Raw genomic sequence first — 15,773 nt, 5'->3', positions numbered from 1 at the left:
ACATACAGGTGGCATGGAATGAAATTCATTTCAAATAAATTCGTAACAAGTATTATTTTTCCACATAAAAATTATCTTATTCCAAAATTTCCCATAAAACAGATTTTGCACATGCTTATTCCAAGTATTAACAAGTACATAAGAATTGGGCCGTGGCCCGCGGGAACTCGTCTGTACCTGCCCGAATTTATCCGACCTGACCCGTAACAGTCGGGCCACCCGACTGCACGTATGTATCGGACACCCGCCCGAGCCCGCCCGATTTTTTCCGAACCGACCCGACTAGTCGGGAACCCGACCTGTACACTGTGCAATGTACAGTGTACATACATGTGTACCTGATAATGTAGATCCACCCCCTTGCGATTAGACATACCTAGTAATTGTCTAGTTTCGGGGAACTAACGGTGAAAAGATCGTCGCGGTAAAAAAAGAAAGGCCTACTTAATTGTTGTCTAGTTTGGGCAGTACCGTAACACTTCGTATCGTGCTAATATTCATGGTAGGTGGCCATTTTTTCTGCTCATCGTTTTTGCCATACTGAAACTGTGGTGTCAGTTTGATGGTATTCAACTTATTCTTATCCTTGTTCTTAAAATATAAAGCACCTGCTGCTCCAGTTACACAAGCGCCGACGAATATCGTTAACCATTTCAAAAATCTATTCGATAAACGATGAACGTTAATCAAAGCAACTACCTTTTTGTTTTCAAAGCAACTACTCACCCAACGATACTTATCACTTTGAATAAGGTCTTTACTACTTTCACATACTCGTCGTCAAGCAATATACCTTCTTCTATCCAGAATAACGGGAACAAACATTCCGGGAAATGTTTCATTAATTTCACTTTTTCTATCGGGTGAAGGAACATATTAAATTGCAATTTTTGCACTGCCTGTAACGGAGCGGCTGTCATTGGTTCGAGATCAATAGCAATCTCGTATTTCTCCTGCAAAAATAAACTGAACTTATTGTTAGTGTACTAGCCTAGCTACTAGGCTTTATGTATGTAGCTGCCTTTCAAACGGTAGATTGTATAAATGAAGAAAAGTTTGCCTTGTGCGGATCAAGTCCTTCAACCATTTCCAGATACTTTTTGTTCGAGCCATAAAAGTGTGGTAGAGAAACAATGATAGGCAAGCCTAGGCATTTGTACATATCCATCAAATTCTTTGTTAAGCAGGTATCCGGTGTAGGGCAATAACATTTCTCTTCTGCATTTGTACTCATATCTCCTAAACTGGCTGTATAATGGTATGTGTCGATACCTACGAAACAAACAAACAAACTATGATAAAAAAGTTTGAAAGGAAAATTAACCTTTACGGGCTGTTACCTTTAACCATGGTCCTGTGACTATACTGAATGCGCAAGTTCCTGCAAAGATCCGCCGCGAACGTCATAAGTTCCTGTCCTTCTTTGATCAACGGTGGAAAAATCGTGGCATCCGTGCCATTGTACCGATTACAATGTTTCTCGCTCCAAATCGACAACTCTGCTTTTCCATCGTACTCGACCACCCGTCCCACGTCCCGATAATTCTTTACTCCACGCAACACCCTGATGCGTTTCGGTGCCGCCGAGCCATTTCTCTATGCCAATAAATTAAGGCTAATTAAAGGGTTAATCTTATCGATGTTTACCATCTACCTACACGGACAGGGGAGCAGAGCTAAGCAAGAAATAGTAAATTACTCTTACAGAACCAAATAAAGAGAAGCGGTAACGTCCCTCGCCGTCCGATATTAAACCATTGTTTTCACCTTTTACTTTTAAAACTTTACAAGTCGCGGCTCCGGCTAAGTCTTTCACTGTACAATCGATAGGCAAACCATCGAAAAGTATATCCTTCGCTTTCGCTCTGACAAACACCGTGTCGGGTTTCTTGAAAATACTATCCACCGCTTTATCTATAAAGTGCAATCAATTAAACATCAGCAGCAATATTAAGTTGACGCGAAAATGAATGAATAGGTAACGAGTATACAGTGATTGTAAAAAGTGTTTTGGACACCGTTTAAAACGGAATACCTCATTTAAAATTGGACCAAACGACTTGAGGTTTTTTGAGCAGTTATACAAATTAATTTCCTAAGATACGTGCTTTTGTCGTTTTAAAAAATTACAATTTGTTGAAATCGTGAAGGAAAACATTGACGGTTAATATTTCATCTTTTGTACGTGAGGCTATAATGAAAATTTTAAATATGTGTAGCACTCGAGAAAACAAACGGTGTTTTTCGTCTTGGGATCGTCTGTCAGACTCGTCAATGGGGCTGACAACAGACGACCCCTGCCCCAGACACTTATCATACCGCGGTTCGAAACTTGTATATTGTAGCCGCATGCCGGGCGAGCGCTTGCGAGAGCCCGGTTCCTCTCGCCGCCACCTAGCGCTCCCCGGCCCGAACTCGAGGCGTCCGGAGAGACGAAACCCCCTCCACTAAACGATTGCGACATATGTCTTTCGTAGATTCAAATAATATTATGTGTACACTGAAAATTTCATCGAGATCGGTCAATGAACTTAGAAGTTACAAGTAATTAAAATTTCCGAAAATCGCGACTTTTCATATAAGAACATAACTGGTCACGTTCTTAGATGACAAGTCGCGATTTTCGAAAATTTGAATTTTTCTCTTTTTCTATTTCTTTTTCTTGTCTTTTTAAAGAAAAAGAAAAAGAAAAAACACAAGATAATGGTACACTCACCGACGATTCCTATTGCCTTTGGTTGTTCGATTAGCGTAATTTGAAACATGCCCAGTATAAAAAGGTGAGGCACAACCACTTCTTCTTCGCCGGTTAAACCATTGCTTAGCGATGGATTAAAGTACCAGGTCGATTTGAAATTGTACTCGACAGTGTCGTCTTCTTCTCGATCTTCTAGATTCACTTTATGTTTGTATACGCTATAAAATTTTATAATAAATAGCTATTCGTCTTTCCTTTCTCCTCTGCTTGCTCCATGCTTACTCGTAAAAAAATGGTCCCACTTCTTGAACAATTGGTTTAGCTCCTGCCAATATTTCCGTAGGATTCGTTACGTTAAAAATATAAATTTTGAAGTCTAACGGAAGCGGGAAAGTGGACCATAGTTCGCGAATATCCGCGCCAGGTTTTAGCGCCGCTTGCTAAAATTTTTCATATTTTATAATTATTTATTTTAAAATGCAAACATCGACTCGTTAATAATTCAACGACCACTGTATGAAAATGATTATTTATAGAGTTACGTTTCTTCAATTTTTTCAGTATCATTTGTTTTAATTGGATGAAAATATAAAACAATAAAACAAAAATCTACATACTTGCAACGAATAAATAGCAGATTCTGGCACGATGAAATGTAAAATGAAACGAGTATATAAAGTTGGAATTAACGCGTCTAATGACGGACGACAACCACACAAAGTGCTAATTATTTGCATTACTAGCATTTAAATATTGACGAGCTAAATATAAATATTTATGAAACAAACCAGTTTAATATGTTGTCCTCCATGCACAGTTATCTAGTATCAACTAACTAATTATAATATGTAAATCAATAAAAAAATATTTTGTTGAATATCGAATAGATCTGTAAGACAACAGGGAGAGGGAGGGAAAGAAGAATCTAACTTACCTTCCTAATTTGTAATCTTAGAAATGCAGGAAAAATTACGGCACAAAAGAAAATTCCAAAGATAAGCATCGAACCACCGACAATTCCTAATATTTTCGGTTTCATATTAACACCCTAGAAAGATCACAATTAATGAGAAATACTAACCAACTTTAACCACTCCTTTAACAAAGTCAAAATCAAAGTCAAAGTCAAACTAAAATTCCGAAAGCAGCATTCATACGATCAAGGAGGAGATAACGTTAGGTGGGAAAAAGGAAAATAATATTAAACGAAGCAGCATTGGGAACTTGATAGAAACTAAAAAGGTAATTTGATAAAAAATGTAACGCCAGAAAATATCCAGGATCGTTGGACGATAAATCAAATATACGACGATCAAACTCTGAATACCTTGCATCTGTTCAAAGTACGAAGAGAATTTCGGCTTTTCGTTAAATACGATAACCAGCTTGAAATGAACGTGTACGTAAGATCGAAGTATGGACGAAAAATATATATTTATAAATTAGTTGTTTGATATTCATTTCTTTCCCACTGTAATTAGCCTGGCGTAATCATCGCGACGTTATTAGATAGAATCCTCTTTAGTTTTCACTTTTCGATAGCTGGATGATAAGAAATATCATCGAGCGATCATACCTTGAGATCTCAAGAATCACCGGTGATCTACGATGTAGAGATCGTTGATAAACGATCTGAATTTTATTTCGCGATGCGACCCGGCACACTTTCGTTCTGATGGATCGTCCTCGTCGTCGACGATCGTCGAGTATTCACGAAGAAGAACTGTTTCGTCTCGAAGAGCGTTAATGTCTCTAACCGACGACCACGACCTTACGCGTCCATTCCTGCATTACCACGTATCGTCGATTTTTTCCCCTCAACTTTTGCGTAGCCACGTTCACGATCAAACTGGAAGGATGATTCGTGGTACTTGGAATTGAATAAGAAAGTATAAGCCAAGCTGGGTCCCTGATATCTACGTAAATGTTGAGAAGTGAAATTATGTAATAAATAATAAATTGTCGTATTTTGACGTAGTTTTAGAATAATCCTTTGGAGTGTCAAGTCTCATAGATCCCATAGTCTAGACTCTAGAGCAATGGTTCTTAACATTTTTGAAGTCAGGGAACACTTTTGATTATATGAAGAATTTGTGGAATACCAAAATTAATGATTCAAAAAACAAACAAAAACATATAGAAATAAACAAGAAGAAATAAATATATTTTATATATTTTAAAAAATGTAGTTTATATATTTGATGAAATAGAAAAACAATATATTTTACAAATAGAAGAAAAATATACAGACATGACTTTTATTAAAAATTAAATTGATTAGTTAGTTAATAGTTTATTGTAGGGGGACTTGGTGTCCATTACAATTTTGTTCTTATCTTTCTTGCACGTTACTTAATTTAACTTGTATATCTAGATTGCTATAATATATTTATTTACTATACTATAATATAATACATTACTACAATACGTTTATTATCATATTACTTCCTCTCTATTATGTATATAAAATATATTACTTTATCTCATCTTTCTTTTATTCTTTTTTTATTTTTATCACATCTTCAATTTTTGGCTGGTATCTATTCTTCTTTTCCTTTTCTATTCAGTCTCCTTCTAAACAGAATGCTCTTAGTCTCATAGCATTTTTTATGAAGTTCCCTAGTTCCCATGTTTGCTTCTCCGTATTTGTCTTTAATTAGTGGTCTTTAATCTCTATTATTGGTATATTTCTCATTGAGATGGAAATTGAACTGATTATTACATAACAGAAAAAATAATATTAATTAAAAATATATACATATATATTTTTGAATGAAATTTATTTCAGGCTAAAGTCATTTAATGTGATACCTGAGCTTCTACAGATTTCTGTGATATTAGATCTAATATTTGATATAGCTATTCTTAATTCTTCGTCTAAATTGGTAAGTCTTCTGTGTTTCTTAGTTTTTATATTTGTTATTGTCGAGAAACCGAGCTCGCACAAATATGAAGTTGAAAACTGTAGCAAGATTTTCAGTGGCCTCATGTATAGAACTGGGTATTCGTCTGGGCCGAATCCACGTTTTATTAATTATACATAACGTTTAGATTAATACTTATATTATAAAAATCATTTTTAAAAAAATTCGGCTTTCATAATTTCGCGGAACACTTGCAAAAAGCTCGCGGAACACCGGTTAAGAACCAGTGGTCTAGAGTCTAGACGACTAGGGATCTATTCTTTTACAACGAAGAAGAGAGCAAAGAGCACATTGACAAGGGGACAAATTTTCAAGTCCCTTCTATTATTCTAGAAATTGGTAAATATTGGTTTATATTATAGATATACATATAGGTATACATACATACGTATAGATTAGCGTTATAGATTTATTCGTGAAAAAGTAGCAACTGTTTGTTTTCGTGTCAAGTATAACGCCTATCGAGCGGAAAGGTGTAGAATAATCTATTAAATATGAGCTTTCTATAGATACCCGTTAGAACACGCGTTCGATTTCAAAACTTCTACGTTATCAGTTTTACTTGCAACTTGTGTCAAACAGACTTACTTGAATAACACTGTCCAACAGTTTTATTACCGTTTAATGCAACTGTTGTGGTTAGGGTATATTAAATGGATGAATCGCAAATGGTTTGATATAAAAAGGAAATGAAAGTATATATATTTAATTATAGGAAAAAGAAACGAATACATGTAAGATACATCCTTTTACTCTGAAGGATCACGATAGACTGACTGGCCCGGGCAACGCCAGCAGCAGTCCGGTGACGCACTATTTGATCCACTATTTGCAGGCGCCTGAATTGTCACATGTTTGCCATCTAGGACTCCTAGACAATTTGGAAAATTCCACATAGTTCACATTTCATTAGCTGTTTCTAATCATTTTTCTTTACTTGGAGTTCGAATATATTCAGCTAATAATATTTCATTAATTGCTCTACAAACTTCAAGACAAATACTTAGTACGGTTGAATGACCAAGACGATAGCTAAAAGCAATCGTTTGATAGGAATCTCCAGTAGCTAAAAATCTGAAAATACAAACGATTCCAGACTGAAGAGTCCTCGACATCTGGCAGGACTGAGACCGAGACCGGACCGTGACCGAACAGTGTGCATCTAGTCGTACGGTAAGATTTTACCGGACCGAGACCGGACCGAGACCGGACCGATAGTGTGTCTCGACCCTTAGAGCCCCCGCAGACTGCCGACTTTCTATCGGCCGATAGTTTGGTTAGGTTCTTAATCAGTATGAAGATGTATGCAAGTGCGCATATTACAACGATTCGGTATCGGCCGCTAAATAAGTTTGATGGGCTACACGATTGCATTCAAACTAAACTATCCATCTCATCCCACCCAGTTTCTTCTTTCACCAACCCGAGTATTTAGTTGGCCCAGTGTGCCCGTTAACAGGCCAACCCGACCAAACTATCGGCCGATATAAAGTCTGCAGTCTGCGGGGGCTCTTAAAACGTCACACATATCACACATCATTAATATAGACGAGGATATTCATTGTATCGACAGATAGAATATTTCAACAGGAATTGCATTAACCCTAGAAGTGCGGGGTTAGGGCACGGAGTGCACTGGTGATATTCTTTTGTCTCCCCTCGTCGTCACAGGCCACGTTGCGCCTCCCCAATCTCAGTACCCTCCTACCAACTCCTCGCGAAGAGACCTGGATAGTTCTTCACCCTCCAACTCTCTCCTCCCTCCGCGGTAGAAGTGCGGGGTAGGGCACTGAGTGCACTGGGTACTGCTTCCAGGAAATGTGACGTGACGCAACTATTCCGCGGACCCTTTTGCAACTAATCTTCTCTCAGATAGTTACTTGGTATAGTCAGGAGTTATTCTGATGCTAAAATATTAGGCAGGCAGGTTGAAAAAAGTGCAGTGCACTGTATGCACAACCCGGCAATAATTGTTACGAGATTTCATCCCGCAATCGAAGGGTTAAAGCCGTTTTCGACCGCTGGAACGCAATACTGAGAATTATCTGAGCCGATAATATATGTATTTCTTTGTGTGCCCTTCCAAGTAGAATTTGTTCGCGTTTTCCCGATATCGAGGGTAAATTTTCGATTTAGAGATTTTCTTTTCCCCCTCTTTTTTGCAGAGATTTCCCGTTGCACCCCTTTCTTTTCAGGACTCCTAAACACCCTTTTTCGTCTCTTTTCCCTATTATCTCGCGAAAGATTTCCCGCAAGGAACCCCGTTTTTTTTCCTCTTTCGTATTTCGCGAAAATGGATTCCGCCGAAGCCCACGAGATGCGGACGCACATCGGCGAGTTAGAGATCGTCGAGCTAATTCCATTGATGGACCACGCGCGGTTGAATATTCGTGGTACGATAGATGATCTTCGCGACCGTTACCTTCGCGCGGAAGTACGTCGCGTTCTCGGCCCGGATGCCGCGCCATGGGATCTGACGAATGATGCCGTCGGTGATAGATTCCCCTTCACCCTTTTCTCGGCGTGGGCAACACCCTCCGCAGGCAACTCCCCTTCAGAACAACCCGCCAATCCTCCTCCCCGTCAACCCGGAGTACCCGAAACTTCTCTCGAATCCTTCCTCGAATTACCACCCCCGTCCTTCCAAGAAACCATTCCTTCACCTTACCCCTTTTCCCTGTCCGCCGGTATCGAGCCGATGGAGGCGATGGAAAGGACCCCAAGAAGCGGACAACCCCAAGAGGAGCTTCGAGGCCGGCGACAGCACCAATTCCTCCCAAGAAAGGGAGCCACGATGCACCCCAAGATGAATAGTCCCAGCAGCCCAGATAAGGCGAAAAGAGAGCCCAGCTGGAGCCATCTATCGCCGAGCCCGAAGAGCACAGCCCGCAGCCGTCACCGTCAAGTCTCCGTCAGCCCCCATCGATCCCAATTACCGGCCGATCAATAATAGATCAATCCCAGCCCCGAGAGATGTCCTAAATTCATACCCATCCCCTCCCCAAAATTCCCTCCGACGGGCTCGTCGCCGATGCTGCGACGACGACCCGTCACTTTGCGTTACGACGTGAGATTCAGAGTATTAGCGATTCAAAGCGATTCAAAGCGATCGTGTAAATTCATCTACATATAAGACGAGTTGTGAAGTGTATTGTGTGCGTGAGGAAGGCGCAGCACCGGTGAGTCCCTTATATACTATTTCCCCCTTAAAACTGTATATTCTGAGTCCCGCAACGGTAATTTCTCGTCCGCGGTTGTTCCGCTCGCGCCCGGCATTTTCGCGATACCCCTTTCCGCCCCCCTTAAAGTTTCCTTTCTACAATCCTTCCTCGGCGCGTAAAGCCGAGTATCCACCTGTATCAAACGCCCGTATCGTATCACCGTTCCGAACCCTTTTGAATACGGCGTGCTACGGCTCGGACAATAGTTCTTCGTTTCTTGAAAGAAACTCCTATAGGCGAGAAGTTTCGATTTGCTGCATGCTGTTTCTTTATTGTAGGAGTCCGTTGCTTACAATTAGTACTGTACAACTTTTATTACATCTGCAAGTTAAAAGAGGAATTTTGGAAATCGGTTTATAACTTAGAGCAGGCCTGTTCAAGTAGGGGAATTCACTCCTGGAACACATGTTTTGGGTCCCCTTCCAACGCTGCTCCTTCAAGTAAGATGGGACCGAGGAGACAATACCGCCGCTAGGAAAGACGGAGAGACGGTAGTCGGAACCGTCCCATCTTACTTGAAGGAGCAGCGTTGGAAGGGGACCCAAAACATGTGTTTCAGGAGTGGATTCCCCTACTTGGACTTATTAAGCCGGGTATCCACCAGTATCAAACGCCCGTATCGTATCACCGTTCCGAACCCTTTTGAATAGGCAGACGTTGCCTCGTTGCATGCAACGGCATGCTGCGGCGTGGACAACATTTCTTCGTTTCTTGATATAAACGATTAGGCAATAGGACTGGGCACTACAGGCGAGGAGTTTCGTTTTGCTGCGTGCCGTTGCAAAGGAACGGAGGCAACGGATCCATCCGAAAAATTTGTCGATTCTTTGCTGTTGCATCGAAGGAAAGGTTCATGCGTTGGCACTTGACATAGCGTTTCGTGCCGTCACTTGGGTTTCAATTTATTTGAAATCTTGCGGTATTATTGGATTCATTTCAAAAGCGATGAAATTATTTATGAATTTAATCTAATTTAATTTAGACAAATTTTATCGTCTAAATATATTTAAACAGATCAATTATCTTCGGTGCTACGCTGTACATAAAAGAGCAATGTTAATAATCACCTGTGTGATTATTGAAAAAGGACAATGTTAATTTTCCAGAGATTTTTCCGTTGCCGAGTATCGAAAGTTCTATTGGTCTGTGATACGGAGGCAAAGGAACGGGCCGATCCGAAAATTGTCGGTTTCTTGTCGTTCAAAGGATTGGTTCGGAAACCACTTGAAACGTAAAAACAACATACCCAGGCGAAGGCCCGAAATGCTATGTCAAGTGGAAACATGACACTTGAGGCACGAGATAATATGATTTGGAATTCGATACATCAGTGAGATAATACTAATGCAACGACTGAACTTTGTTATTTTTCATTTTTTTCTTAAAAAACTGTTACCAAAATATTTGTGACGTTTTTCTGATTAAAATGATACCAAACACGATATGGTTTGGATAATTACACTAAAGAAACAGCATGCAACAAATCGAAACTTCTCGCCTATAGGAGTTTATTTCAAGACACGAAGAACTATTGTCCGAGCCGTAGCACGCCGTGGCATGCAACGAGGCAACGTCTGCCTATTCAAAAGGGTTCGGAACGGTGATACGATACGGGCGTTTGATACTGGTGGATACCCGGCTTTAGAGAAATAAAATAGGGGAAAAATATGTTATCATACCAGGGCCAGCGGACCAGAAAAACTCGCCAAAATATTAAAAGTGTTCCAATTGTCGTGAAAATTGGTACTCAAGAGTTTTCGAGGTCGCTGATTTCGAATCCAAACTCAAAATTAAGAAATTCAAAATAACGGGTCCAAAATGGTGGCCAAGAAATAAAAAGTTCATCAATTTTTGGATTATAACAACTGCAATTAGCCTACAAAAATTGTAATTTCCAGGATCTACCACGTGGAAGTTGTAGTACAATATCAGACCCATTATTTTGAGGTATTTTTTTTAGCGCGAGTTTCCTCGCTTTTCACGAACTAAGGTTTTTCTTTTACGTAAATCCCCTAACCTGGAGTCAGTAAAGAGTCACTCATACTGTCCATTTATCAACCCATTCGCATTCTTCACACTTTTATCTAACAAAATATATGTATGTAACGAATGATCTAATCTAAATAAAAGCGGTATGTAATTATTTTCATGTTTGCTTAAGAATCGATTTACGAATTCCAATTTTACAACCTTCAACGTTTTTCTTCTGACAGTTCTAAGTTATTTAAGAATGCGAAAGTTTCTTCAAGACCGGGTATATTTTTATCGCAGATTTCGGCTACAGTAACAGGATAGGATTCAGGAATCGAAGGAATTTGAAGTAAATTTACTACTTCCTGTGGATATGGAAGTCTTTTTCTTTTTTAAATCCTTTTTTCGAGACTCATAGTCGATATAATTGGATCTGAAGAATCCATTGTTCCATAAACGATATCTTCCAAGGAAAACAATAATTTTTAGTGTTTTATTTTTTCATAAAATTGATAGTTTTTAACGTAGAAAATCTTCTGAATTTGATATCTCTTCCATTGTTTAAATATAAATAATTATTAATATAATTATTAATATAATTTTTTAAACATATTCTTATTAAACACGTTAGTTCAATATTAAACAAAAAATACCACTAGGTATGTAAATTTTGAGCCGACATGAATAAGTACCTCAACCTACCGAACGTAAAGAATGATGAATGGAAACCAACTTCTCGCGTACGTTCTGTATGATATCCTACGAATTATCCAAAAAGCGCAAAAAGGCGCAGACTCAGCTTCAAGTGCACATCGATAGGAATGTAATGATACCTTATTTTCATAATTTAAAAGCGGTATGTAACGGTATGACGTTTTGGTAGCGTGACCGGGATTGAAAATCAGAGGATAACGCATATAAAATTGCTTATAGGTGTATATTTTTATGTATTTTTTCATTTTCTGCGTTATTTTTATGATAAATATATACAACGAGGTGAAGAAATTTTAGATGTATAATTTAATTTTATAAAATGTACATAAATTTTCGAACATTTGCTAGAAATTCTTTTTTAATTCTGAAGCCTAATTTTCCAACTTTAAATAATTGCCATTTGAACACTAATCAACAAATCGACTTGAAATTTTCACAAAAAGTACTTTAATTTATATACTTGATACTAGTACACTTCTATCAGAGAAATTCCGAAACCGAATTTTGGCGAGTTTTTCTGGTCCGCTGGCCCACTATGCAGGGGCTCGAATTCACTTAATCCGTTTATTACTCGAAGAGGTCATCGTTTATTACCCTTGTTGCTTTCAGGGGCCACAAAGATGCCGTTCGGGGCCTTGCAGCCAGCCCCAGCGGTGACATGTGCCAACCCCTCCTCCCCGTGGTGTGGCCCGGGCACCGGTTTACCGGCGGCAAACGGGGCTCTGGCTGTGGACGTGAAGCGCCTCGTGGGTTGAGCTGGGACCACGTAGGTAAGCTTGTTAAAGTAAAAGCGTCCTAGAATAAAAATCCTTACACGCCGACGAAGAGTCTGGTGTTGGATCTTCGCCCCGTGCGATGATCGGTTCGCCGTGAGCGGAATTGCTCCGGCCCGTCTCCCCTTGGTGGGAGGTTGAGTTGGGTGGTAGGTAAGGCCGCGTTCAGACTATGAAACTTTGGCGTGAAACTTTCCGTGAAACTTCGGGTCCAAATTTTTGTGTTTCTGGCCGTGCCTGTACCAGGTATGCCGCCTGAAAAAGAAAATGGTTTTCTCTTGTAGAAATACCAACTTCCGTATTTTTTATCAGATCTTTGCGGAAGCGACGTCAATCGATTCCTTATGTTTTTGCAATCAAAATGAAACCAAACGCGACATAAGTTGGACAATAATTAACCAAGTTACGTGCAAAATCTAAATGCATAGTTAAAAGCCAATTTTGTTAAAACTAGTCCGGTTTACGTGATATGAGGTATCATTTTAGTCGGGAGAACACTAGCAATCCATTGGTACCACTTTCATACCGATGCGATGAAAAATAAAGAATTTGATGTTTTGAAAAATTAATGCGGTCAGTCGGTTTGACCTTAGGCCGCCGAGCGCCTACCTGGGGCCTGCACTCGGTATGTCGTGTGAAAAAGAAAATGGTTTATCTATTTACTCTATGTTTCACTGGAACAGCGGTTGTATTTAAAAATGGGAGGGCGCTATGAGAATTTAACCAGCAGAGCCCACCTTCCTTTCCTTTGCAATTTTCTGTGCTGCTGGTAAATGCTAGGCGACAAGAGAAAACAACCATTTTCTTTTTCGCACGACATACCGAGTGCAGGCCCCAGGTAGGCACTCGGCGGCCTAAGGTCGAACCGACCGACCGCATTAATTTTTCAAAACATGAAATTCTTTATTTTTCACTGCATCGGTATACAAGTGGTACTAATGGATTGCTGGTGTTCTCCCGATTAAAATGATACCTCATATCACGTAAACCGGACTACTTTTAACGAAATTGGCTTTTAATTATGCATTTAGATTTTTCTCGTAATTTGGTTAATTATTGTCCAACTTATGTCGCGTTTGGTTTCATTTTGATCGTAAAAACATAAGGAATCGATTGACGTCGCTTCCGCAAAGATCTAATAAAAAATACGGAAGTTGGTATTTCTACAAGAGAAAACTATTTCCTTTTTCGGGCGGAATACCTGGTACAGGCACGGCCAGAAACACAAAAATTCGGATCCGAAGTTTCACGGAAAGTTTCACACCAAAGTTTCATAGTCTGAACGCGGCCTAACTCAAGCGCTACGCGCAATAACATCGCCGGTATAAGCGAAAGCTTCGGAACGGCAGAGCGTGTTCATGAACACCCCAAGGCTCTTTATTGACAATAACCTTGTTGCTTTCATCGGACTGGTACTACCTGTGTACCATGCAAGTTCGGTACCTCCACGCGGACTAGGAGGTACCCTCGCGTTTGCAAACGGCAACCAATCAGAAAAATTTCAAATTGACCGCCTACGACGAATTTCAACCAATACAGGAACTGGAAGTTTCTACACCGAAACCCCCACGACGATTAGGAAGTTATATATTTCTCATCAATACGGAAAAAGATCAATGTCGTTTCGACAACAGGAGTAGAAGCATTTGCTAGTTTCAACAGATTTATTCGATTTTAATAAGTATAGCACAATGAATTCGCGTAAAATGAAAGCTCTTGCTTACATTACTTTACATTATGCGTTGGAGAAACCTGAAAGAAATCCACCCCGTTGGTGGGTTTCTAACTTTCTTCGACGTAGAGAAAAATATAGTGCATCCTCGTTGTTGTTAGATTTAAAATTTCAAAGTGTCAGTGGGTTATATAAGAATTTCATGCGGATGCACCCGACAGATTTTGAATTTCTGTTAAACATAATTGGACCAGAAATTATGCGGCAGGATACAAACTATAGAAAAGCTACATATTACGGCGCAGGAACGTTTAGCTATGACGCTCCGGTTTTTAGCAACGGTCGATTCGTTTACAAGTTTACAATATTTGTTCAAAATATCGAAGCAAACTATTGGCAAAATCGTTCCGGAGGTGTGTGAAGCCATTACGAAGGCACTGAAGTCGTATATTCAGGTAAGTGAACTATAATTCATTTTTCCGAACAGCACAAACGTGAAAATACAAAACAAAAGTTGTGTCTTTTTACAGATTCCAAAAACTGAAACGGAATAGCTGAAAATCGCTCAGCAATATAATGACACGTGGAATTTCGCCAAAACACAGCGGAAGTGACTATATTAATTATAAGGGATTTTTTAGTGTTGTCCTTCTGAGTGTTGTGGATGTTAATTATAATTTTTTATTTGTAGACGTTGGCTGCCAAGGAAGAATTTCAGACGGAGGTGTATTTAATAATTCTTCTCTATATCGGGCATGGAGAAGAAGAAATTAAATATACCAGCGTCTATTCGGTTAGAAGGAAGGGAAACACCAATTCTCTTCTTTTTCTTAGGAGACGAAGCCTTCCCCATTTCTGAACACCTTCTGAAATGTTACTCGGGATATTTTACGAAAGGATCGCAGCAAAGTATATTTAATTATCGAGTATGCCGGGCCCGAAGGATTGTTGCAAACGCCTTCGGCATATTGGCCGCAGTCTTCCGCGTATTAAGGAAACCGATGCTTTTATCGTCGGAAAAAGCTTCTCTTGTTGTTTTAACAACAACAATGTTGCATAATTTTTTTACGGCAAAGGCCAGATTCTTCTCGTCTTTATACTCCTCCTGGAACGATGGATTATGAAGAGGAAGGCATTTTGAGAGGAGGTAATTGGAGGGAGGGAACAGGGCAACAAAATCAATGTTTCACTATATTGAAATTTAATTTTCTAACATATTTATGTAATTGTCTTATTTGTGTAATTTATTTTCATCACTAAATACAACCTAACAAAAATTAATTGTGTTTACAAAGTAATCCTTTTGTACAAAGAAAAAGAAATGAAATAAACATTTTTACTAACATTTTCTCAATCTATGTTCGTGTTTACTTTTACGCACTGTATATCGGTCATCGGGGTTTAGGCTAAAATTGTAAAGTTTAAATTTTGATTTAAATTTTGAAAAAAATGTGTTCATATTCTCTGAAGTTTCCCTTTTAGAAGGATGATAAATTGAAAATTGGCGTCACAATAAGCTGGAAAAGGACGCTCCGCTATTATGGTCTTTTTCAAATATTACATTTAATTATGTAACTGAAAATGAATGCAATAACCATGCTGATTGTCTACAACCTCGCTTTGCAACCCCATCGAAAATTTGTGGAAATATTTATTAATAGTAATAAATGTCAATGTGGCTCTAATAATTTGATCACCTACTGTATGTTTTCATTTTCCGTATTGAGTGTAAATAAAGTGTTAGGTCACAGAGAGAGGGAAGAGAAAGGAATGAATGCTATTTAATATTATATATATATT

General features: G+C 39.1%; 1 protein-coding gene across 1 annotated transcript; it reads right to left on the bottom strand.

Annotated features, from left to right (window-relative positions):
• Window positions 1–265: 265 nt before the first annotated feature.
• On the bottom strand, window positions 266–4,397 carry LOC114878180 (sensory neuron membrane protein 1-like). The gene is made up of 9 exons (XM_029191677.2): window positions 4,275–4,397; window positions 3,633–3,746; window positions 2,981–3,138; window positions 2,717–2,916; window positions 1,706–1,914; window positions 1,341–1,596; window positions 1,061–1,272; window positions 727–953; window positions 266–661 (listed from the first exon to the last, which is right to left on the bottom strand). The coding sequence occupies exons 2-9, from the start codon at window positions 3,735–3,737 to the stop codon at window positions 445–447; spliced, it is 1,584 nt and encodes a 527-aa protein (XP_029047510.2). The 5' UTR covers window positions 3,738–3,746; window positions 4,275–4,397; the 3' UTR covers window positions 266–444.
• Window positions 4,398–15,773: the final 11,376 nt, after the last annotated feature.

The sequence above is a fragment of the Osmia bicornis genome, chromosome 6, assembly GCF_907164935.1.
Source record: "Osmia bicornis bicornis chromosome 6, iOsmBic2.1, whole genome shotgun sequence".
NCBI classification, from domain to species: Eukaryota; Metazoa; Arthropoda; class Insecta; order Hymenoptera; family Megachilidae; genus Osmia; species Osmia bicornis.
This window is presented reverse-complemented; position numbering and strand designations above follow the sequence as displayed.